This window comes from Panthera leo, chromosome C1 (assembly GCF_018350215.1).
Source record: "Panthera leo isolate Ple1 chromosome C1, P.leo_Ple1_pat1.1, whole genome shotgun sequence".
NCBI lineage: Eukaryota > Metazoa > Chordata > Mammalia > Carnivora > Felidae > Panthera > Panthera leo.
In genome coordinates, this window is record NC_056686.1 from 55,305,547 (window position 1) to 55,331,402 (window position 25,856).

At 39.3% G+C, this 25,856-nt stretch overlaps 1 protein-coding gene across 1 annotated transcript in view; it reads left to right on the forward strand.

The window, feature by feature from the left end:
* Positions 1–25,856, forward strand: part of IL12RB2 (interleukin 12 receptor subunit beta 2) — a 143,370-nt gene that overhangs the window by 14,084 nt on the left and 103,430 nt on the right. The window contains exons 4-8 of the mRNA XM_042952075.1: positions 6,772–6,886; positions 7,925–8,109; positions 9,532–9,674; positions 10,599–10,749; positions 19,973–20,052. Coding sequence (XP_042808009.1) covers positions 6,772–6,886; positions 7,925–8,109; positions 9,532–9,674; positions 10,599–10,749; positions 19,973–20,052 — 674 coding nt within the window. The remainder of the gene's footprint in view (positions 1–6,771; positions 6,887–7,924; positions 8,110–9,531; positions 9,675–10,598; positions 10,750–19,972; positions 20,053–25,856) is intronic.

A 25,856-nucleotide genomic window follows, 5' to 3' on the forward strand; every position in this document is an offset into this window, starting at 1 on the left:
CACAGCATCGAAAGAAAATACAGCTGGTTGCTTGGTCACTAGGGACATTCCCAAAAAAAAAAGTATGGAAATACAATGACAGAGAACGAGGAGAATTTAACTATCTGTCATTGGTCAAAGTTCACCCACAGGGTATCAACTCCCCCACTTAGCTTGCACTGCTGGTCCCTCCAGGCAGCTGCTATGCCTAGGGTGAGCTGGCAGCACACCTGCCAAAAGCTTGTAGCCTACAGCCTACAACCTGTAGCCTTGAAGGTCCAGCCGGGCAATCCAGTGAGATTGCATGGGCTCTGAGTCATCCCATCTCATTCTGTGCCTCCGTGGTTGCAGATAAGCTCTGGAGTGGCCAGTGAGAGGCATGGGAGAGTAGGAGGAATTGGTATATTAGTCTGACTGACAAAGATGCAAGGACAGGGCCCCTGACATGAAGACAGTGTTACAGAGCTCAATGAGACTCTTTCCTAAAGATGGAAACCACTATTCTTTGACCTGCAAGGATATGGTTGGTGCCAAGCAATCTTGCTGGAGAGTCACCAGAAGCAGTGAGTAGAATACCAAGCAAACAGCTGAACAAATCACTGGAGGCTGAGAAGATATAAACCAGGCCAGTCCTCCTCTTCCAGTTCAGGGCCTCCTATTCATACCATTTATGGGTCATGTACTCTTGGCTCTGACTGCCTGTGGTGTCCTAAAAGGAACATGGGCTTTGAAGCCCAACCCTGTCACTAGCAGTAGGCAGTTTCAATTCTCTGAGCCCCAGTTTCTCTGTCTGTTATGAAGATACTAACACGTACTTCAGAAAATGGTTGTAGTGAATAGATGACACTCAGTATGCAAAGTGCTTAATCTAGTACCAGGCCCATGGAATGCACCTAGGTGATAAGCATTAGGGTTGAAGTTTTATGTGGCTTGACTCTTTTATTCCTGTGCACAGTGTGTTGGGTAGGTGACCCCATTTCCCTTAAAAGAACAGTATAAAAAAGTGATAGACAAAATCAAAACTTTTCTAAAAATCACCATTGGTCCTCACCTTCCTTGTCCTCAGAACACATGAATGTTTTACCCTGGGGTAACTTGTTAGTAGACCAACATTACATATGTGTATTAGATATTCCCAGGCATAGATGTCAGTTGTGGGTGTTCACAGTGCTGCTGCTGTTTTCTTCATATTTACTAGGCTAACAGTAGCCTTGAAAGTCAGTGTCCTTGCACATGTCTTTAGCCATCCCATTCCATTTCCTACCTTTTCTTAGGTATGTTAGAGTGCTACAACCCCTTTTCATTTTCAAAACTTTCCATCCAGAATATGCAGATGCATTTGTGACAGTTGCAGCATCAGAAAACCCAGGGAGATGGTCAAAAGGATCTGTCGTGGTGTAGCAAAGTTGGGTGGTGCTGCTGGAATGTTGCTTGCACGGTGTGCTCTAGTTGTAACCGCACCACCAAATGGCTGCTCTTCAAGCAAGGTTAGCACCTTTGAGGGGAAGGACTGACTGAAAGTAGCACCTTTTTCTGAGTACAGCTAGTCATTCCAAGAAAAGACACAATGAATTTTGGTTTTGCCTAGTATAGCAAGCTTAATCCTATCTAGTGAGGGAGTAAAGAGCCCTTTTTCTGTGATAAGTGGTGTCCACAGTGCCTTTGTATATCCTGAGGATGCTGTCATAAAGTTGGCTGTTTTCTAAGAACTGGGAATGGGTAATTTAGCCTTTTCTTCCCAGCCCCTTCCAGGGCTTAGGCTGCTCTGCTGCCAAGACCTCATTCCAATTGTGCAGTAACTAAGCAATCAGTGCTCTAGCTTAACCTCATAGGATCGATCCACAAGCTATTTAGAAAATCAAGGCAATAAATGAAAGACAATGGATTCTTGCTTGGGTGGGCCTTTTAATGTTTGTTTGTTTGTTTATGAGGGAGAGAGAGAGAGAGAGAGAGAGAGAGAGAGGGAGAGGGAGGGGCAGAGATAGAGGGGAACAAAGGGTCCAAAATGGCCTCTGTACTCATCACAGAGAACCCGACCTGGGATTCAGACCCATGAACTGAGAGATCATGACTTAGCCAAAGTCAGATACTCAACCGACTGAGCCACCCAGGTGCCCCTTGGGTGTTTTCAGCATATACTTGACTGTTGATATTTCTGAAAGCTATTTTTCCAAGACTATTAATTTCCCATAGTAAGTAGGGCTTTTAAAAACAATAACAACTGTAGTACTCATAACAATTTATTATATTGCAAGCTATCTTAATTTTCAGAGGCTTTGATTTCTGTCCTTTTTTTGGTGTCAGCTATTATACACTTGTATTGAAGAGAATGAGGCCTGGTTTCCCCTGGAACAGATAGTCTCTGTCAAAACCAAGTCCTGGGGTGTGGGGACCTCATGCTAGGAAAGTTGACTTGATTTGTGAGTAAAAGCTGTGCTCTTTAAAATAAGAGTCTCTGAAAACTTTTAGGAGTAAAGATACGAGTGAGAACTAACTTTTTAATTACTTAAAAGTACCACGTGCTTTATATGTCATTTGGTCATCAAAAGACCCTATGAAGGGTTAGGATGGGAGGGGAGACATATCAACAAACTTCTGGAAGCTAGAAAGCAGGTAGACCAGTAATAATTGGCTTAGCCAGCAGCTAGCGATGAGAAATGTCATGATGCAACATGATTGAATGCAGAAGATTCCACCCCAGAAAGACTCAGAAATTGGTGATATGTCTTTCTGGGAGGAAGGGTAAAATAGGACTAAGAAATGAGAGATTCCATTGAAAATATATTTGAAAAACAGATTCTCAGATCTCTTTCCAAATTCCATGTAGCTAGACATTCACTGCTCCACTACTCTGGCATAAGACTGGAGGCTTGGCATCAGAGGGTCACTAAACTAGCTCCGACCACTTCAGTTGAGATTGGTAATACCATGCTGAAAAACAGAGGGATTAAAGGAACACCTACAAATAGCTCCCTTCAACCCTGTACTCTCCCCCACTAAAGTTAGAATATCCTTTTCTAAGAAATCTGACAAGGCCAAGAGGAAATATCTAAAATTATTGATGATACTGTGGCACCTGGGTGACTCGGTTGAGCATACGACTTTAGCTCAGGTCATGATCTCCCCATTCGTGGGTTTGAGCGCTACGTCGGGCTCTGTGATGACAGCCCGGAGCCTAGAGCCTGCTTCTGATTATTCTGTGTCTCCCTCTCTCTCTGCCCCTCCCCCACTCATGCTCTGTCTCTCTCAAAAATAAATAAATATTTAAAAAAATTTTTAATAAAATAATTGACAATACAGAAAACCTGGCCAGATTACCCTGGGTGAAACCCAGAATCAGCAAATGCACCTCAGCTGACACACATGCAGAATTCCAATCTATAATTTAAATAGTGCCTCACTTCTATACATGAGTAAAAATATAAGGATCTGGGGAAAATGTCTGCTATGAAAGATAGAAACCAGAACAAACATAGGGAACAAAGCATATAAGCAAAGTGGAAGAAGTAGAATGTATTCAGGGAGGAAATATTAAAAAACAAAAACTATCCTTGATACCCTCAGAGAATTGAGAGAAACTATTGCATACAGAACAAAGATAGGATGCTGTGTGGAAAGAAAATATTCAGAGAATAGAAAACATGGCCCCCAATGATAAACAAATGAAAAACTTAACAAGAGACTAGATATATACACTGAGGAGGTTTTTCCTTGATGGTAGAGCAGAAAGATGAAGAGCTTAAAACTATAGAGGGTAATATATAAAATTAGAGGAAGATCCAACCGATGAAAACTAGAGATTTTTAGAAAGATAAAAATAGAGAAGAGAGAATCAACAGAAAAATAATTCAAGACTGTTTCCCAAACTGAAGGACAAAAGTTCCCAGAATGTATACACTCCAAGAATCCAAAAGAAAGTAGACCCTCATTAAGCACATCTTTGTGAAAAATCAGAATAGTGGGGACAAAGAAACGATTTTACAATCTTCTGAAGATGAAAAACAGTGGTTCAAGAATCAGAATGACTGGGGCGCCTGGGTGGCTCAGTTGGTTAAGTGTCCAACTTCAGCTTGGGTCATGATATTGTGGTTCACGAGTTCAAGCCCCACATCGGGCTCTATGCTGACAGCTCGGAGCCTGGACCCAGCTTCAGATTCTGTGTCTCCCTCTCTCTCTGCTCCTCCCCCACTCGTGCTCTGTCTCTGTCTCTTAAAAATAAATAAACATTAAAAAACAATTTTTTTAAAGAATCAGATGGCTTCAAGCTTCTCAACAGCACCCTAGAATATGGAAGACAGTAGAGTATTGTCTCCAGAATCCTAGATGAAAATTCTTCTCAATTTAGAATTTAATACTCAGCCAAAGTATCAGTCAAGTGTGAGGGTAGAATAAATACATTTTTAGTCATGGTCAAAGTAGTTCCTCCCTGTGCCCTTTTCCAGGGAATTACTGGAGGATGTACCCCACCAACACAAATAATTAAAGGAGAGGAAAGAATTAGATTTAAGAAATAGGATATCAAACACCAGAAAAAGAAGGAATTTCCATGATACTAAGTACTGGTAATATCAGAATAACAGCTGCTATTGTACCAGGCACAAAGGAAACCTATTTTATTGGAAAGTTCGCAAGGACCCAAGAAAGAGGTCTTCAGGCAAATGAAACAGCATTTTAATATGGTAAGCAGTGATTCAGATAATTGGCTTGAGAGTTTGGAATTAATAATAAGAAAAATAAACAAATGGAAAAACAAGGCAATTTATTGCTGGCTCCAAGATCAATAAAAAGTAGTACATAAAATGAGAAGTTAATGTAGTGTTCTAAGTGGATTAGTCATAAGTAGTTATGTATACAGATATATAGAGTGTATTTATACATTTAACCATGTTCACAATATTTCCTTCCCTGAGCCCTTTCTCAGGGAACTGTAACAGTGTATACAGTATATACAGTGTGTGTGTGTGTGCGCGCATGCGTGTGTTTCATACATGATATATATTTCAATGTAATGTATACGTATTTCATATATATATGAAAGAGTCTGTTCTTTTAGGAAAAAGAAAATTTATTATTCCATCAAACAAAACTATATGAGCTCCATACTATTATACCCATTTTATAGATGAAGAAATTGAACCTCTGAGAAGTTAACTTGTCCACCATCACATAGTGGGCAATTATCATGTCTGTGGTGTTTGCTAAGAACAAAACAAAAAGTTGGGGGGGGGGATTTATTCCATCAATTACAGCTTTTTTTTTTGGTGCAGAGAATATCTAGGGATTTAGTGGTATACTTGTTTTATCTCACCCAAGGGAAACATCTATTACATGTGGGTGTCAGTATTAGAGTACAATGAGATGAATGATTAACAGTGTCTTTTCTTACTTCCACTAAATCTGAGAAACTCCTAGCTTGGGTTTTGCCTTTGACTATAACATGGCTTAATTTACAAATACACACCTTATGGTAGAAGGTATCTTGCCTTGTACACCTTTGTATGTCCATAGCTAGCACTGTGCCCAACTCATGGAAGGTACTCAGTGTCCACGTACATAAAGAATTAGCGTAAATATATGATAACTAATTTGGATGTAAATTTAAAAAAATAAAATTAAAAAAATATATTAAAAAAGAAAAAAAGTATTCAAAAAAAGAATTAGCTTATAAATGTTTATAAAGTGTTTCAAGTGATTCTGCAGAAATTAGATTTAGATGATACAACTCAGAAGGACATGACTAGGGCTAATGGGTAGAAGTGTCTTGGCAGCAAATATCAGGTCTAGGAAGAGAAAGAGCCCCTAGTTTTTAAGGGTTTCTAATATTGGGGGACACCTGGGTGGCTCAGTTGGTTGAGCATCCAACTTTGGCTCAGGTCATGATCTTGTGGTTCATGAGTTTGAGCCCTGTGTCTGGGTCAGAGCTGTCTCTGCTGTCAGGTCAGAGCCAGCTTGGTTCCTCTGTCCCCCTCTGTCTCTGTACCTCCCCTGCTCATGCTCTATCTCTCTCTCTCTTAAAAATAAATAAACATTGAAGTGCCTGGGTGGCTCGGTCAGTTGGGCGCCCAACTTCAGCTCAGGTCATGGTTTCACGGTTCATGAGTTCAAGCCCCACGTAGGACTCTGTGCTGACAGCTCGGAGCCTGGATCCTGCTTCGGATTCTGTGTCTCCCTCTCTGTCTGCCCTTGCCCTATTCACGCTCTGTCTCTCTCTGTCTCTCAAAAATGAATAAATGTTAAAAAATATTTTAAATAAATAATAAACATTAAAAATATGAAGTTTAAAAAAATTAAGTTTAAAGGTTTCTAATATTTGAATGGACCTCACTCTGAATCAGTAAACTCATCATCACCATTGGTAATGAAGCTAGCACTGGATGTTCAGCTGTCAGGGGAAATGGTTGAATATGGTGGTAAAAGGCTTAGACTCCAGTCAGCTACACCTGGGCTGGAGCCCTGATTCTGCCACAACACAGTTTTGTAATTTGGGGCCAGATATTTAACCTCTAAGTTTTAGTTTTCCTCTTCAGTACAATGAGGATGATAACAATAAATACTTGATGTAGCTGCTATGATATCTAATTGAGAAAAACCATGCACAATGCATAAGACTCAGCATGTAGTGTTTGATCCATTTTCACTATTGTTATTAAAAGACATTCATGCCTTGGAAGCAAATATGAACTTGATGAAACTAGACATAGGGGAAGTATCATTGTCTTATTGTCAACAATGTGACGGAGATATCAACTGTGTGGTGTTTAAAATATGAGGCTTTGCACTTTCTTTTTAAAGTTGTTCCGGAACAGCCTCAAAACTTATCTTGTATACAGAAGGGAGAACATGGGACCGTAACCTGCATCTGGGACAGAGGACGAGACACCCACCTATATACTGCATATACTTTACAGTGAGTGAAAGACTATTTTTGCAGCTGCTTTGTAGGTATTGTCTTAGACTACACTTAGAAATTGAGTTAGATATGCATTTAGAAATAACAGTTTTATATTTACCAGAGAGAAGCAATAGACACCTCTAGATAGGTACTTTAACAAAAATTCTAGTGTTCATCAGTTAAAACTGGTTCATTCATCCAAAGTGTGAGAACTGATGTCTTGGGTCTGTGATCTAACTCAGAGTTCTCTTCAGAGCATCCAAGGCTTATGTTATGGATGTTCCTCCCTGCTCTAATAGGGTTAAACTGGCCACATTGTATCCCTTCTTTTGTGGTTGTAGACTCTTAGGGTCATAATATATAAATAGACTCCTCCTTGTGGTAGCTTTCCATTAGCTTCAGAGGAGTTTCTTTTTAAAGCATCTTTGTGTGACCTGGAAGTCCACACAAAGAAGAGTCTGGGAGATTCTGTTCCCTGGAGTTGATTCCATAATCCATCCAAAGGATAGGATAGTTTGCACATGCCTAACTGAGCAGGAAATGGGGGAAAGAAAGTGGAGCCCAGGGTTCCAGGCTGTACTAGAAGCTGGCACTTCTTTTTGTACAGTAAATGCCTAGGGCCATGGATCTTTGGGTAACAGTTGGGTCTGCCCTGAGGAGCCAGGATGTCAGCCAGGGTTTCGGGTTACTTATCTATATGCACATCAAAAAGTCTCAATCTGGGGTGCTTGGGTGGCTCAGTTGGTTAAGCCTCTGACTCTTGATCTCAGCTCAGGTCTTGATCTCAGGACTGGGAATTCAAGGCCTGCATTGGGCTCTATGCTGGGTGTGGAGTCTACTTAAAAAAAAAAAAAATGTCTCAATCCTACTAAAAAAGGGGAGAAAATATGGTCCTATTTATTACCATAGAATACAAATATTCCCTTAATGTATCCAACTGACCTTAACAAAATGTCTAGAATTTTGAATATTCAAATATTATATCCCTTTTGTACTAAAAGGAACAAGTACTCATAAAGTATCTTGCTAAACACAATTGTCTTTTATTTACAGGCTAACTGGACCAAAAAATTTCACTTGGCAGAGGCAATGTAATGATCATTATTGTGACCATTTGGACCTTGGAATTAACCTAACCCCTGAATTGCCTGAATCCAGTTACACAGCCAAGGTTACTGCTACAAATAGTCTTGGAAACGCTTCTTCAATTCCATCCACATTTACATTCTTGGACATAGGTACATTTTATTTCATGTTTTGTAGGTATCATTCATTGGTAAATGAACATTATTCTTAAAATCACTTGAATGTTCTGTACGTGATTGTTTCAAAAGGGACAATGGCACAAAGAATAGATATTACTTTGATGCAAGGAAAAGAGTGCATGATCTCAGAGCCTTATGGAGATGGCCATACAGAATGGAATGTTCAACATTATTCTCTCTGTTGGAGAAAAAAGAACTTAGTCCCACAGAGGCACTAGCTGCCAGTGATAACCATTTGACTGAGGAGAGGGTTCTGCAAGATTGATTATTCACGAAACTCAGTGTAGGCATTTCTTGTCAGAGATATCTTTTTACCCCCATGGTTACTCCACTGTTCTGAGATAGGCTACCTGTGGGTTTGCTGGGCCAGTGCAGAGGTGCAAACTATCAATAAAGTGTACCAAGGTACAGGGGTGCCTGGGTGGCTCAGTCAGTGAGGCGTCCAACTCAGTTTCAGCTCAGGCCATGATCTCATGGTTCATGAGTTTGAGCCTTGCATGGGGCTCTGTGCTGACAGTGCAGAGCCTGCTTGGGATTCTCTCTCTCTCTGCAGCTCCCCTGCTCACTCTGTCTCTCAAAATAAATAAACATTTTTTTTAAGTGTATCAAGGCACAAATGTATCTTGTTCTGAGAATACCTACTACCATTCTCATCACCTTGGGACCTGGAGTGAGCCAGTTGTAGCACATTTCTGAGCAAATAAAATTGGCCCAGTTGAGTTAGAGGCCAGTGTCAAATATCCCCCAGGTAGAACTGTGCTTCTGGTCTGCCTTAACTTCCAGCCTTACATTATGTGTCTCTCTTCTCTCTTCCCACAGCACCTCTTTGCACAGCATATATTGCTATGGGTATCAACACAGGCATTTATTATACATTACCTATTATACTTCTCCCCGTCTTACTACCTTCCATTTCTTTACATTGACTATTTCTCTGTAAGGCACCTTCTTTTCCTCTTATTCTTTCCCTCTGTTCTCTGGTTCCTGTGACCATTCTGTATGATCTTTCCCTACCACCATTTCTTCTTCTGAGAAGTGATCACCACTAGCCATCTCTGGCTTGTCAGCCATTGGTACTCTGGGGTTTGGTACATTGGTTTTCTTTATGCATTGGATTAAATGCAGTCGATACTATCACTAATGTTGAAGGTAGTTTATTTGGTAAAAAATGAGGGTAGATTAAGGAGAATTATTTTAATTATTTAGCAGTGGATCAAACTTTTTTTTTTTCTCTCTGTAAAAGCCATGGATTTCTTTCTTATATATCTCACCAGCTTTGGTAGTCATGCATCTTAGAAATGAGCTGTGTTCACCTCTTTCTGGCTTATGTCAAAACAAAGGTTATTTCTGATTTTGGAGCCTGAATCATACGTTTTTGTTTGTCCTGATTACTAGTGAGGCCTCTTCCTCCATGGAACATCAGAATCAAATGTGTAAATGCTTCTGTGAGCAGATGTATCCTTCAGTGGAGAGATGAGGGGCTGGTGTTGCTTAATCGACTCAGATATCGGCCCAACAGCAGCAGGTCCTGGACTATGGTAATGGTTTTAAGAGTAAAGGGGAAAAACAGGGAGGGGCTCCTAATATCACTGCACAAATCTCTGTCTTTTCATGCCAGCAAAATATGGGGTTTAAGAATATTTAGCCCTAAAGTACACACTTGAGATAGATCAGAAAGTCATATGCACCTCTATTTATTAAGAAATATCTTGAATTTTGATTATTGATTCTGAAATTTTTTAAACCGCAGGCTTCTGTAAACTAATATTAATTTTCCACAATTAGTAAAGGATTCATTGTACTTTGTTATGCTACCCCTGTTTTATTTTTTAGTAATCTTTTTACATATTAGAAAGAGAAATATTAGGAAATGTCCATAGAGGCTTATATGGAATTGAATATTGCAAAGATAAAGCCCCACACTTTGATATATTAGACATTAATGTTTTTAAATTAAATTTTAGGATTATAATTCCTCCTAGTATATTTGTAAAATAGAATGGCTTATAATAATAACAAAGGATAAGTTGCACATATAACTGAAACTCAGGAGAAATTGCTTTTTTTAATATAATTAAAATTTTCTTTTTGAAGTCTGTTCTATGTCTGTGATAAAACATTTATCACATTCTAATTATGACCAAATAAAAAATAATCTCTAGAAAATTCTCCAAGTTTTTTCTGAAAATTGGTATTTTTCAGCCTTTACTTACTTTTCAGCTTGTTTCAGGATCCCCCTTGGGACCCTTATAGGTGGGTTCTTAGTCCCCAGAGTTTGTTTTTAATGAGAAGCTATTTCATATTAACATCATGTATATTCAGTAGCCCTGTCATTGGTATTTTTTCTCAATGAATGACAGATCTGAAAAAAGAGAAAGGGTTATCTACTCAAGTTTCTTACCTATGTGTGTCAAAATTCTTTAATTTTAATTGACACCTTTAAAAATCTTGTCTGATTCAAGGTCAGTGCTACAAATGCCAAAGGAAGACAGGATCTGCTGGATCTGAAACCATTTACAGAGTATGAATTTCAGATTTCTTCTAAGTTACATCTATATAAAGGTAGTTGGAGTGATTGGAGTGAACCATTCAGGACACAAACACCAGAAGAAGGTATGTGTTCTAAAAAGGAGGGTGGGAAGAGAAGGAGGAGAGATGGGAGAGGGATCTGTAAAGTACTGGTACTGAATCAACAAGTTAATTTAACACATTAATTAACAAGTAAATGAGTACACTAATTAACAAGTTAATTTTGACTTTAGCTTAAGTACTGTAATTGTCCAGGGAGATGTGTTTATATTGTTAGGGAAATTTTAACATTAAGTAAGTCCTACCCCTGTTTGCCCCATGTTTTCATGTTGGTTACAAGCTTACGCTTCAGTAATGTTTGGTTATAACTCTTATTTCTATTTTTTTTTTTAAGTTTATTTGTGTATTTTGAGAGAGAGCACGTGTGTACAAGCAGCGGGGAGGGGTAGAAAGAGAGGAGAGAGAGTCCAAAGCAGACTCCATGCTATCAGCGCAAGCCCAACGCTGGGCTCAGTCCCACTGACCATGAGATCATGACCTGAGCAAAAATCAAAAGTTGGAAGCCTAACTGACTGAGACACCCAGGCACCCCTTATTTCTATTTCTTGTTTATATTACTAGCTCAGTAACTCTCTCATTCCACAAAACCATAACCAGTAATTTCATTCCTTTAGAGTAAAACTTGATCATTCTACCTTTTGGATTCTATGAAAATTAAAAGCTTAAAAGAAGGTAGACTCGGGGCGCCTGGATGGCTCAGTCGGTTAAGCATCCGACTTCGGCTCAGGTCATGATCTCGCGGTCCGTGAATTCGAGCCCCGCGTTGGGCTCTGTGCTGACAACTCAGAGCCTGGACCCTGCTTCGGATTCTGTGTCTCCCTCTCTCTCTCTCTGCTCCTTCCCTGTTCATGCTCTCTCTCTCTCTGTCTCAAAAATAAATAAACATTAAAAAAAAAAAAAAAAAAGAAGGTAGACTCTGGAGACATACATTTTAAAATACAGTTTAACATCCACCAGCCCTCTCTCTTCCAAATATTACAGCACTGCACTTCATCATGCCTCTGATATACACTGCTCAAATGAGGGCCGCCAGCCTGCCCATAGCTATGGAAAGGATATCAAATATATTTCTTAGTCTGATGGGCTTTTCTTTTTGGCAGTTATAGGGATGACAATTTACTGAGGTCTTAAGTATAATCAAACTAAGGTGCAATCAAACATTGATCATATGAATAAATAATAGCTATATGAACTTGATGTCAATATTAACAAATCTTTGGATACACAAGAAATAACCATCTGAATAATTAGTTTTTAAGAGCACTCATTTAGTGACCTACTATACAACTTTTCACAGTCTGTGTAACTTTGGCTCAGAAGAAAAATTATTGGCATATAATCCATTGCTTTATTATGTGGAGATTGTGAAGTATTAACGTGAGAAAATCTAAACGCTTATTTATAAAACTTATGGATATGTGTGACTGTAAATTAGTTTCATGATATGTTATATTCATTTTTCTGTGAGCTGCTAATGGCCTTTGATAGCTGATGACACTTATCAATACCCAAGTGACTTTCAAGGACCCAAAGAGCCTAAAATATAAAATATTTAAATATTTAATATTTAATAAATATTATAAAATATTTAATGTTAAATATTTAAATATCCTAAAATATAACACCTAATATATAAATTGTAGAATAATGTATATTTTTCCTTTCTTCTTATATTAATTGCATTTCTGTATTTTAAAATAACTCCATCTAACAAATTGTAATTTATTCCCTCTCATTTTATGATAAAAATCTCTTAAAATTGATGTTGAGCTACTTGCTCTCTGTTTAAATATTTGTCATTTTTATAATCCAGAGTTTTTTATTCTTTTATTAAACATAGTCAAAGTAATGTATTTTTTAATGCCTTATCTATGAGACTTTGTTTATATGTCCTACAGATAAAATTCTTGAAAATGGGCCATATTTTCTGTGCACGGCCAAGGTACTAAATAGGCTGAGTAGTTTTTAAGTTATGTCACATTCGGCTTAACTATAAACCAGGGATATTCTGGGCTTGTGAATTCTCGTCATTCTTACTGACATTTAATAATGACCTGTTTGGAGGTGTGTGGAAACGTTTGGGGTTTTTTTGTTTTTTTTTTTTTTCTGAAAGGGTTTATCTGTTAAATTAAAAACAGTTCAAGGTGGGACAGTAACAACAGTAACTTTCTCATAGCCCTTAAATAAACCACTATCATAACAATGAGTGAGTGCAGCAACTTGTTATGGTTGTGAACTCATGGACAGTTATGAATCAAATCAAGGAACTGACTTGTTCAGAGTAATTGCAGGCATTCATGAAGAGAGGAAACCCATACTCTGAGATGCACCACATTTACGAAGCTGTTGGCTTCCTTTCAGTGTCTGCATTTCCCTTTTCTATGTTTCATCTTTCTGTGGGTTGATGTAGGACCTCTTCCCTCTTACTCTGAGCAGCTTGGTTTTCTCCCCTTACCGCTATTTCTGTCATCAGTTTCTTTATGAAACACCAATTGATGTAAACTTAAAAGGTGTGAATTTTTTTAACACTTCTTCCTTTTCAGCCTTCGAATGTGTACTCATATGTAACTTGGCATTAAAAAAAATTGCTAGTAAGCTTTTTTTTTTTTTTAGTTACTCTTTAAAACTCTGAATGACCTTATAATAGAGTTCTTTGGAGCCTTTGCTGCCCAAAACTGAGAGCAATGTTATCTTCTGGTGGATTGAGCACAGTTATTTAGATCATGTCAGCAGAGAATGAGGTCTTTATTTACTCCATATGGCCCTTTCCTGTGTCATTAAATTCAACTCCTGTTATGGTCCTCCATGGAAAACACTTTTTAAATGACCTTTAAGTAAGGAGTAGAAGGAAAGAAACTGCTTTCCTCTGTTTAGGAGAACAGTCCCTCAATCTTTATCCATCAAAAGCAGGTCTGATACTGGGAACTGAGCAACCACATTTGGCCTGTAGTGGGAGAATATTCTTGAGTTTGAGCTGCAGGCTCTCCAGACACATCTGGAGAAGAAAGGTGTTGGGGAGGTGATTCCCTCACCACCTAGAACACCCAGGAGGAGACTCCATAAAAAAGATGAACAAGCCATTCCTTAGAGCTATAGTATAAATTAGGTATTTCTGTTTGCTCATTCACCACTTTTTAAAGTCTAATTTACATGTTTTGGTCTTGTTAAACTCTGTATAGGCAATTAATAAATAAAGCAAGTGCTACATACTCAACCTTAACACCAGAGCAATGAAGGAGTAGCCCTCCTCCCCCCACCACCATAAGAGGTGGTGGCATGGGTGGTTGGTGAGAGACTCCCAAAGGGGAGAAAATGCAGGGTCACCAGTTGCAGCCACCCCTTCTCACATTGAGAAGCTAGGCAATTCATTCATTCATTTTTAATTCTGAAATATTGCTAAGATGGGTTAATTTTAATGAATAGAAGAGCTCTGACCCATGGTCAGCACTCAATAAATTTAGCTGTTGTTTTCTTCATTTGGAAAATTAAGTGTTAGAGCTAATAGAACTTGTTCAAAGTCTCAGAACTAAGAATTGGAGAAGCCAGGTTTTGAACACTGGTCTGTTTTATCACATAGCCCAAGCTCTTGGCTCTGCACCCCACAGTTACCTGACTCTGAGAAGGCCAATTAAATATTAGAGGTTATTTTATCATTTTGGTTAACAAGTTCTTAATAATGATCTAGCTTAGGAGTCAGCAAACATTTTCTGTAAAGGTCCAGGCAGTAAATATTTTCAGCTTTGCAGACCATATCTCTGTCACCAGTACTAAAATTCGCTATTGTAGTGTGCAAGCAGCTATTGACAGTGTATAAATACATAGACAAAGCTATGTTCCAACTGAACCTCATTTATGGATACTGAAATTTTAATTTTATGTAATTTTCACATGTCACTGAAAATTACTCTTCTGTTTGTTTTCAACCATTTAAAAATGTAAAAACCATTGTTAGTCCACAGGCTGTACTAAAACAAGGAGCAGATTTGACCCACTGGCAATAGTTTGCTGACTTCTAAATTAGCTCATTTATCTGAGTGCCTAAGGCTTGAGGATATGGGAATCAAAGGTTCTTAGCCTTCTAAAGAGATTTACATGCAAATGTTTTCATTAGAAGGAAAATGTTATGTTTGAGAGCCAATGACAGTCCCTGCCTTCCTTTCTTTTTGGGTCCCCTCTAAGCCCAACATCTATCCTGGAAGAAATCAATGTCTGAGCTCAATTATTTGACAAGATGGTGATCACCCCAATAGGAAGAAATGCTTTCCATGAAGCCTTCCAAACAGAAACAAATGGGGGAAAAATGCTTCTCAAGATGGATCTGTGAGAAAAGTGTGTGTGTATCAGGAACTATGCCAGGTGCTGGGACACAGTGATAACTTGTCAGATCCTCAAACTCAAGGACTTCTAATCTGTTTTGGAACATTAGGTAAAGATTCCTGGAGGATACAACACCACGAAGAAATGTAAAGTTCCAATGCAACTTATGGACTTCCCTCATCTGGAACATATGGCCTCCAAAGTCATTGCAGTAGGAGAAGGGAGCTATTTCCTCCCTGAAGTACTTGATTCTTTTGAATTCTGTGAAATCTCATGTTCCTGGATTTTATTCTTCTTCATTGACCAGGTCTTCTTGGTTTCTTGCTGGTCAGTTTTCTCTTCTCAATACCAATCCCTATGGCTTTTCCCTGGGCTCCCTTCTTTTCCCAGGTGACTTTATCCAGTTCCACAGTTCGAAAACTAGACAGACAGATAATAGATAGATAGATGGATAGATAGATATCTCTTTGTTTTTCTCCAAGACAGAATGTTTCCAAAATACTTCTGTTTCAATATTTTCTATTTTAGTAAATGATACCACCATCCTCCTAGTTACTGAAGTCAAAAATCAAGAAGTTATCTTTAAATTCTCCTTTTCCAAATAAAAAGAAATTCTTTTTCCTTATTCCCCAATACCAGCACTTGACTCTCCTAAACATATTCAAAATCTGTTCATTTCTTCTGTTGCCACTATGATTATGCTAGGTTAAGCTACTTTCTCCGTACAAAGGATAACAGCAAAGTGAACAGTTATGAACCCACCATTCAACTTAAATGCTGTGAAATTACCAATATACTATTGACACTATCCTGAATTATATGTTTATCAGTACTTTTCACATAACTTTCAGAAATGTATGTATCTCTAAACAGTTACTAGTTTTGCTTGTTGCCATGGTTGCAATATCTGTAGAATGATAGGAGAAAATCTCAGGTGCAACGGGCTGAGAGTGAGTGTGCAGTGAGGGAATAAAGACTAACAATTCACAACTCTTCATGAAGTTCTGTGAAGGAGAGCAGAGATGTGGGGCAGTAGTTGGAGCAGGATGTGGTATCAGGAAATGCTTTGTCTGGTTTTGTTTTTAGGATTGGTGAAAAATTGTAGTGTATTTTCAAGGTAATGGTAAGCTTCCAGCAGAGAGGGAGAAATTAGTAATGCAAGAGAAGTAGGGGAGAAGTCCTTGATAAAACAAGGGAGGATGGGATCCAGAACTCAGGTTGGGTTGAACTTTGATGGAAGTAGGGATACTATGTTAGAGAATTGATGATGAACTTTTCATGGTAGAAAGATGAGGGAATCCTACCTTGTTACTTCCTTTTGCTCAGTGAAGTATGAAGCAAAAGCATCAGTTGACAGAAACAGATCCTTAGAAGTGGGCAGGTGGAGGGACTGACAGTACCAGCTACTGGGAAGGAACACCTTATGGATGGTGGCCCTTCACAAGTAATAAAAGAGGTGACAGAAAGAGGTGAAAAGAGAGAGTGAACCAAGTGTTAAACTTCATTTATCAAGAAGGAAGTGGAATGGGGTAGTCTATATAGGACTTCCCGTGGAGGCATAGCAGGTGATAACGTCTGAAAATAAAACTTGTTTAATCAAGTAGATACTTGTAATATCTGTTTGAATTGAGTTGTTTAAAACTAGATTTTAGATAAATGGGTCAACCCCAAAAAGTGAACTTCAAGGAACCGAGGCAGTGAGTGACTTATCTCTGTCTTGCCCTGCTTGGAACATGACTTGGACCAAAAAATCCTCGTGTGTTTCATTGAGCCCACTACCTGAAACCTCCCAAGATATGCCTTTTCCATATTTGCTTTGTGTTAAATTCTCCATTTTCACTCTTTTTGGAAATCTGTATGCTCCTTGAGGAAACCTCTGTTGAGGGATTGCTTTCCACCTGCAATTAAGTTGCTCTTGTCCACGTTCCTGTGTTCGCCTTGGCTTCAGATATGGATGCTCATCTCAGAAGCACATGGATTGGCTCAGATTTGTTTGCCACACCTATTGTTTCATAGAATCCTAGAATCTTGGGATTTTAGAGTTGAAAGCACCTTCAGGGTCATTTAGGTCAATCTCCTGCTTAATTTAGGATCTTCACTTTTTTTCATATTGGTGACTCTATTCAACTCTACAGTTTTCTCCTTTATCATATAGGAGGCAGTTTCATCTCAGGTGACCTGACTTCCATTTCCAATATTTGTATTTTTAGTCATTTATACCCATTTGTTTTGTAATCACTTGGACATTTGGTCTTTGACTTTCCTTTTCTGGCCTGCCTATAATAGTTTTATCTGCCTTTGTTAGATAACACTGAGGTTAGAATTTCAAGTGATTTTGTGTCAGTTGAATGTCAAAGATTCTCTTTAATATCAGCTCTTATGCTGCTTTAAGCAGCAGTGGTTTGACACCCCTGGTCATGAAATTTTACACTTTGAAACTCATACAGATTCAGCTAATGATTTCTCTCCCACAGAGGCTAACACTGCAGGTGGGCACCATTAAAATTTCAGTTTCACTTGCAATTTTTCCTTTGAAGAGACTGTGATTCTAGAATTCAATTCTTAGCTCTGTAGTAATCTGGTAGTTGTAGATCTTTAATGAGACAATGAGTATTCCCTTTATTTGTTACTAATATGTAATTAACTGGAGACATTTAGCACTAATAAGTCATCTGGCTTCAACATGGAGCACATCCAAGTTTCCACATCCTGATTATGTAGTCAATGTCTGGGTTATCTAGTTTGCTCAGATCTCTGCTCAATGTAGTGAACTGTAATGGAAGAGCAGGGTCTTTGGAAATAGTGAAACCTGGGCTCAGCTGGCTTTGCCATTTACCAACTCCATGTGTTCTGGAAATCATTTAACCTTTGTCAGCCTCCTTGGCCTCAGCTCTAAAACAGATGTAATCACACACACACACACACACACCCTGCATTGTGTGAGGATTAAATGAGATAACGTGCAGTACATAAAATGTCCAAATATTTCCTGACACGTTGTAGGTGGTTAATAATGGTCAGGTCCCCTTTCCTTCTGTTGCCTGTGCTTTTTTCCTTTTTGCATCTGGACTAGCAGATAAAAGTGCTAGGCTTGTTTTCTGGGTCACTCTTCATAATCCTGAAGGATGGAGAGCATTTTCACAATGTCTTGGGTAAGCATTTCTTACCTTTAGGTCCTCACTGCAAGGGTAGAAGCTACCACTGGTGGGAAAAGAGGGGAAGAAAATAAGTGAATGTTTAGAAAAAAACAAAACGAAGAGGGTGAGAGAGGCAGGAAACGGAAATAAAAAAGGAAAAGGGTAGAACACAGAAGAGCACCTGTTGGGCGTGGAAGTACTGTTGAGAAATCACAAGCCTCAGAGCCAGGTAACTGCAGGGTGCAGAGAGAAGAGTGCTGGCTATGTGATAAAACAGACCAATGTTCAAAACCTGGCTTCTCCGATTACTAGTTCTGGGACCTTGAACAAGCTCATTTCCAAATGAAGAAACAACAGCTAAATTTCCTGAGTGCTTACCTTAGGTCAGGGCTGCTCTGTTCATTCAATTCTCACAGCAGCCCCATGTGACGTATAGAACTACAATCCTCATTGAACAGATGAGGAAACTGGCTTCAGGATGTAAAGTATGTATTCAGGATGTGGTTAACATTTGTTCAAGATCACAGAGCTGGGATTTGCCCATAGACGGTCTAGCTCTGGAGTTCACACTTTAACCACTGTACTAAAGCTGCATATGTCATGGGGTAAAGAGGATATGGGATGCAAGTGTAAGTGGGCCACAGGACCGCCCATAGTATGTGTGGGTGCATGTGCTCCTTCCCTTTTTCTCTTCTCCTCTCCCTGGCTGCTTGTCTTCTCTTTTCCTGGTGGGAGTTAATGTTCCAGAAACTTCGTCTGGTTAAATGGGACTTGTCACCCCAGAAGGAACCCCAATGTAAGCCTCATCTCAAATACATTCTAAGTGTCACAATGAACAAGTTTCATTGGTGCAGTTGAAGCTTGTTTTCAGGGGCTGTTTCTGTGAGTTCCACCCCTGGCTGTAAATCAAAATAAATCTGATAATGGGAGAAATAAAACTATTCACCCACTCACACATGCACATGTGCACACACACTCTCTTTCTCTCTAGCACACAGGAGTTGATTATTCAGTTTCTTATCAAGTCTGTTTGATTGACTTTCTCAAATTAAATTAGGTCATATTTGACCATTGTCTTAAAGATGGTGGTTTTTCCTTCAATCAGTTAATTCTCTGTTTTAGCATCAAGTAGCTAACATTGTCTGAATTGTTCATTTGTACATTTGTCACCTGACAAAGAGTTGTCAGGAGTCTGTTACATTCTAAGCACTATGTAGGTATGAGAGATATTAAGATGAATGAGATGGGCTTTCCTTTCAAGTAGATCATGATCTCATGATCTAATGATCTAATGATCATAAAACCAAATAATTATGCCACAACATGGTAAGTTCAGGAATGGACGTGAACACAGAGTTAATCATTTGTATTTTTTATTTTTACAGGATCAAAACTGTGTTCCTTATGATTCATATTTTGGTTTTTCTGCTGAGAATTAATTCTTTCTGTATTCCAATAAAAAAGAAATAATCACACGTACTTTCTTTGAGTTATTTTATTACTACATATTTTAAGAGCAAGTTAGGAATCCAATTTCCTCATCATCATTTTTTTAAATTTGTTTTTAAGGTAAAATTTGTGTTTTCTATGGCCGACACATATGTTCATTGTTTAACAAAAGGAAAGAAATATGGGGGCACAAAGAAAATTGAAATTACCTGACAATCCTACTCTCCTGGAATTGTTTATTAAATAAGCAGTTGACTTTAAGAGGTTTTATATTGTGCATGTATGGATGTATACATGTATGTGTGTATACATGAAAATATGGGTTTTTTTTCCCTTCAAAACAGAGCCTACTGGGACATTAGATGTTTGGTACATGAAACAACCCATTGACTACAATAGACAACAGATTTCTCTTTTCTGGAAGGTAAGTTTTCATTGTCAGTGTAAAATTCAAGAGAAGTATATATTTGGTTGATTTTTTTTGTTTTGTTTTTATTGAGATATAATTAACATATAGAAAGAATTATATATTTGAACAATGTTTAAGGCCAAAAAAAAAAAAAAGTTTTATTTCCATAGTGGCTTTATACAAGGCTTCAGAGACTTGGTTGAAGCTCGTTTCCTCAGCGATATCCTCAAGACACTTGACCCAATGTCATTTCCTTTTGTCAGATAAGAGTGAGAGTTCCCACTGAGTTCCCTCCTGCACACAACTGCATCTTTTCCTCATCTGCTTGCATCCGTTCCTATCTCCAGGCATGTCCACACTCTGTCCCACTGCACCATTTCTTCTGCCTCTTGACCCTCCCAGCCACTCTTAATCTCCCCTGCGTATAACATGCCCACCAGTGACCACACCACCTTATTCACTTTTTGGGAAATGAAAGATGGGAAGTCTGTGGATGTGGATATCTAGGAATATATTTGCTATAGTCACTGAAAAGGGAGAGGGTGGAAAGAAGGCTGTTCTACCTCAGGAACTCAAGTAATTGTAGACAATCGTGTGAAGAGGAATGGAAAGCAACTCCTCCTCAGGAATAGTAGTAAAACAGTAGTGATTCAAACAACCTTCCAGAAAACAGTAAGACCTAATGTTATTACAGGATGTGAGAGTTTCACACAGTGCTGATTCTGGTGTGGTTGCTTCACTTAATCCTTTAAAAACCCTGTAAGGTAGGTCGTAGGTATCCCCACTTAACAAATGGAAAACCTGAGGGTAAGAGAGAGGATGTTCTTCCCACAGTTACCCAGCTACTAAGTGCAGAATTGAGACTGAAACCCCATCCAGAACTCTTTCTGCTCTGTCATGACTCATCTTTGTGAAAAGAAAATACTATTTGAATTGAGCTCCTGATTGGCATGCTGCTAATAAGAGGTTTTCAGGTGAGCTGTACTCCTCTTTACTTCCCTACTCCTGCGTCCCTCTCACTGCACCTCTTCCATTTAAGGGTAAATCAACAGTTTTGGAATCATGAAGCTGATGAGCACGAAAGCAGAAGAGTCAGAGAAATGAATATCAAGTCCTCTGATGGGGTTAGCATGATAGATGTTGATAACTGCAGTTTTCTTCAGTTTTAAGAAATGAGCCAGGCAAGAATTGAGCTCTTTCTCCCTCTTTTCCTTTCTGTCTCACACACGCACAAAATGTCTGGTATGAGACTACTATAAATAGCTTGGTGAGTCATAATCAAGCTCTTCACTTTGAAACTAAAACTACAGCTTAAAATTTATTTTAAAATGAAGCCATGTTTAAGAGCAAGACAATTCTCAAAGCAAGACATTTAGAGTGGCCATAATTTGTGAATATTATAGAAGAACACAGCTCAGTTCTTGAGTGTTGGTTTTCATTTTCACAAGTAAGCAACTGGTTAAAACCAAAATTCCTCCTTCCATAGAGAATCCTTCCCCCTGAGTGTCCTCAGCAGTGATCTGAAGAGATAGACTGTTTTAGTTCCAATAAACATTTTTTAGCCACAGGTAATGCTCAGCCAACATGCATATGCAAATTCTTCTCTGCTTTTCATTTTAATCTTGCCCCTAAGCCCAGAAAAGCCTAAACTCTAAAGTGAGATCTTGGAATTCAAAAGAACTTGAATTCTCTTCTAGTCTACTCTCCTATCATTAGCACTGCTCCCACTCCAGCCAGGACTGACACATGCCCCTGCTTGGACTATCTCGGACAGGGAGAATTCCACTTTGTAAGCAGTCCATGCTCTGGTGGGCATCTCTTACTGTTAGAAAATTTTCCCTTTTGTGGAGCCAGAGTTGTGGGTGCATTGGACTGGAACTGGCGTCACTAAGAAACCAAAAATGTAAATACTAGAAACTTCCTGGCACCAGATGGTGATCAAGACAGGGCAACTTCAAGACCTTCTGTGACTGTCCTGTTTGAGAGAGGCTCCCTAAGGAATGTTGGATCTAGTCAGTTTTTCAGGACTATCACAAGACTAAGTCCTTTTCTGCCAAACCCTGGGCTTCTTCAGTGGCCCCAAATAGGCCACTCACCTGGCAGTGGCAGTAAAAGACTGACAAGAGTTACTGAGATGAGCAGGCCTGCTTTGACCACAGAGCCACAGAGCTGGAGGGAATGTAAGCAGCATGCAGGCCCACCACCCATTTCACAAACAGAAACAGGTCTAGGGAAATGACGTGATTCCAAAGAGAGGATTTCAGGTACTGTGGTGCTTGCAGCTGGGAGCCTTCCTAGGCAGAAGTCACTGCTCCTGTCTGGAACCACTCCAGTCCCACTTGTCCTCCTGGGGATTCCCCATGCCACTCTCAGGCAGGCTTGGGAATTGATGGGGTGGTGCCATGACATAAGGGACCTGTTTAAATGTCAGACTAGAAGAAACACTGCAGCCAGATCAGGTGGTTTGTGGTGGGGCCCAAATCAGACCTCACCAAGGAAAGGAAGCAAAGATGTATGTGTGTTGATTTTGGCTTTTTTTTTTCACTTTGATCAATACTGGGAACCCCAGTGAGAGGGACACCCTGCCACTGCAAAGAGGGGGATTTCAGGTCTTGGCACCAAAGGAAGTCCCAGGTAAAACCCCATTAGTCTATGAACAAAGTGAGAGCATGTTTCTCTGACAGCTGGGGGAATGTGAGATGACCTTTCATTATTGTAGGATGTTTACATCAGAAGAGAACAACTTGTTGCTGAATGGGTACAGCCTGGGTGTGTGAGGGAGTGAAGTGTGAATATAGGAGAGTGTGAGTATGTATGTGTGATTGTGCATTTATGTGAGTGATGTGTGCATGTGTGTGAGTGCAGAGAGTAAACGTGAATGTGTGACTGGGTATGAGTTTTTTATATGTGTGTGGGATGTGAGTGGGAGTGTGGGTATGTATCTATGAGTCTGTGTGTCAGTGTGGGTGCATGTAGGTGAGTGTCTTAGTCCCTTTGGGTACTATAACAAAATACCATAGACTGGGCAGATTATAAACAGAAATCAATTTCTCACAATTATGGTGGCCGGGGTGTGTGTGGGTATGAGTGTTCGTGAATGTGTGTATGGATCAATGTGAGTGTGGGGGTGTGTTGAGGGGGAAGGAGACTTTTCTTTATTGTTCTGGCTCTTACCTACTTACTCTGGGTTTCTCCTGAAAGCTTTCTTCTAAAGTTCTCTTTCCTCAAAAATATCTGGTAGTATGCTTTGCCATAGCTATTTTTAAGAGAAAAAATACTTTCTTTGTTGAAGCCAAAAAAGTACAACTTAATCTGTGAAATAAAACAGCTCAGTATTGTTCAAACAATAAATGCAATAACAAGTAGAAAATCTTGCTCTGTCACAAACAGTGCCAGTGTCATGTTAGAGCTCTTCACAGGGGGCTTTCTAGCATCCACTCCCTCACATTCCCTGTATCTTCCTTCTCCGCAAAGATTCATAGTGTTTCCTTTGTTTTGATTAAGCATTTCAATCCATGATTCCAGTACAGATTTCTTTCACTTAACATAGCATGTATCCTTTAGGAAGAAAATCACCTTATAGATAGATAGATAGATAGATAGATAGATAGATAGATAGATAGATAGATAGACAGACAATGTATGGAAAGATATGACAAACCTCATTAACCTTTCCAGTTTCCTCTGTTAATTTCTTAATCATGGCAGGTCATAAACTTTCTGGAATTATGTTTGAGGCCATGGATCTGGAAGTAGTGTGTATAAATGAAGCCAACTTCACTCCATTCATTCATTCAAACTAGCAAATATATTGAAGGCTCTCATTAGTACTGGACACTGTGCTGCATTCCAGAGATATGGAAGTGAACAAGACAAATGCAGTCCTCAGGTGCTTGAACGCACAGTCCAGGAGAAGGACAGACATGGGGATGATGACAGCACTCAGGTGTTAAGGAGGAGTTCAAGATCCAGCTAGGGAGATGATTATCGAGGTTAGCTAGTAGACCAAGGGAATGGGTGAGGAGTCACAGAGGATCTCTTGCAAGGTAATACTAGAGCTGACCCCAGAAGAACAGGTTAGCTGGGACAAGGGTGGGGGAACATTTGGCAGGAAACCAAGGACTATGGATTCAGCATGTAAAGGATCACTGTAGTGAAGCCCCATCCCATAGAAATATAAAGCAAGCCACAAAGGAGAGTCATATGTATAATTTAAAATTTTCTTGTAGCCACATTTAAAAAATAAAAAGAGACAGGTGGGATCAATTTTAATAATATATTTTATTTAAGCCCAAGTATGTATGGAATATTATCCTTTCAACATGTAAATCAATATTTTAAAATTATTGATCAGCTATTTTACATTCTTCTTACCCTACTAAGTCTTTGAAAACTGGTGTGTCTACTAAGTGCCAGCGGGTCCAGCGGCTAAGAGCTTGCCTCCAGAGGGCAGACACGTCAGTCACACATCAAGATTTTTATGGCTGCCTGCAGCTAGTGGCTCCCTCATGTAGCAAACAGCGCCCCTCTAGGGCCCTCACAAGCAATACAGAAGAGAGTTAGAGAAACTCAGTTCCAAAAGTGGGGAAGATTTGGTGGGTTTTGTTCATTTGTTAAATGACGTAACTCATTCGGATAAACAGCTACCCTCAAATCACAGAAGATGAGAAGAAAGAGAAAAGAACAAGCCCCATACACCAGTTCACAGCAGAGCCTCAGAAAGGTCTGTGACCAGAGGGAGCTTAGTTAGTACATTCTCTTCGTCTCTTTCTCTCTGTATTTCTCTGTGTCCTATGAAGAATATTACAATCCATATCACGTTGCACTGATGAGATGTGTCCTTTGGCCTCCTCATATGAAAGAAATCCAGTAAATGTAGGAAAATATTACTTGTAATCTGATTTATATTGATGTAGAACAAAGGTCTGTCATAAATCCACAGGGAAGATTGGCTGTCAGGAGCCTGAGGCCTTTATATAATTAGAGGAGGCATCCCAATCTCAGAATCAATATTTAAATACAAAAGCAACAGATGGGAAGATTTTGATAGTTTTGTTGCAATATTCAACTCTGTCTCCTTTCCTTTCCCAACCCTGGTCCTATCACAGGCTGGCACAGCATTTCTGAAGGTATTTTCAGAAAGAAAGGGTTGTTTTCCCTTGCTTACTAGTCACACATATTATAGTATCTGTAATGTAGAGAATCTTAGTTGGATAACAGAAGGTGGTCAATGACAAAGATAAGAAAGTGGGTAGCAGAGAATTAACAGAAGATAGAAAACAGAGACAGAAAGGAAGTTCAAGTTTTGCTCTAACAAAGTTTCCATTATTTTGCTGATTTTCTGCTACAAAACAAGTTAGAAATCATGATGTCATGAGTTATTAGTATCCATTAAATAAGTTCAGGGTAGCAAAACACCTGGGAGAATCTAGAAAGTGCTAACACGACAGCAGTTAAGAGCTTACCCTCTAGGCAGAACTGAGCTGCCTGGGTTCAGGGTGCAGCCTCACCACCTACTGGCTGTGTGTTCTTAAGCAAGGTGCTTAACCTCTCTGTGCCTTCCTTTCCTCACACATGCACATGGTAATAGTATGTACTACATGAGGCTGTTGAGAAGATTAATGAGAGAATCACGAAAAGCATTTGCTAGATTATTAGGAAGCAAACGTTGTGCAGGACTCTGAGGACACAAAGGTGAGCTGACAGGCTCATGGGAGGACAGATCCATAGATGGATCATTTCAATACAGTGATTTTTAAACCTTCCGATGAGGGTTATATTTTGAGGTGCTCCTTCACTTTGGGCTGGGTTGCTGAAAG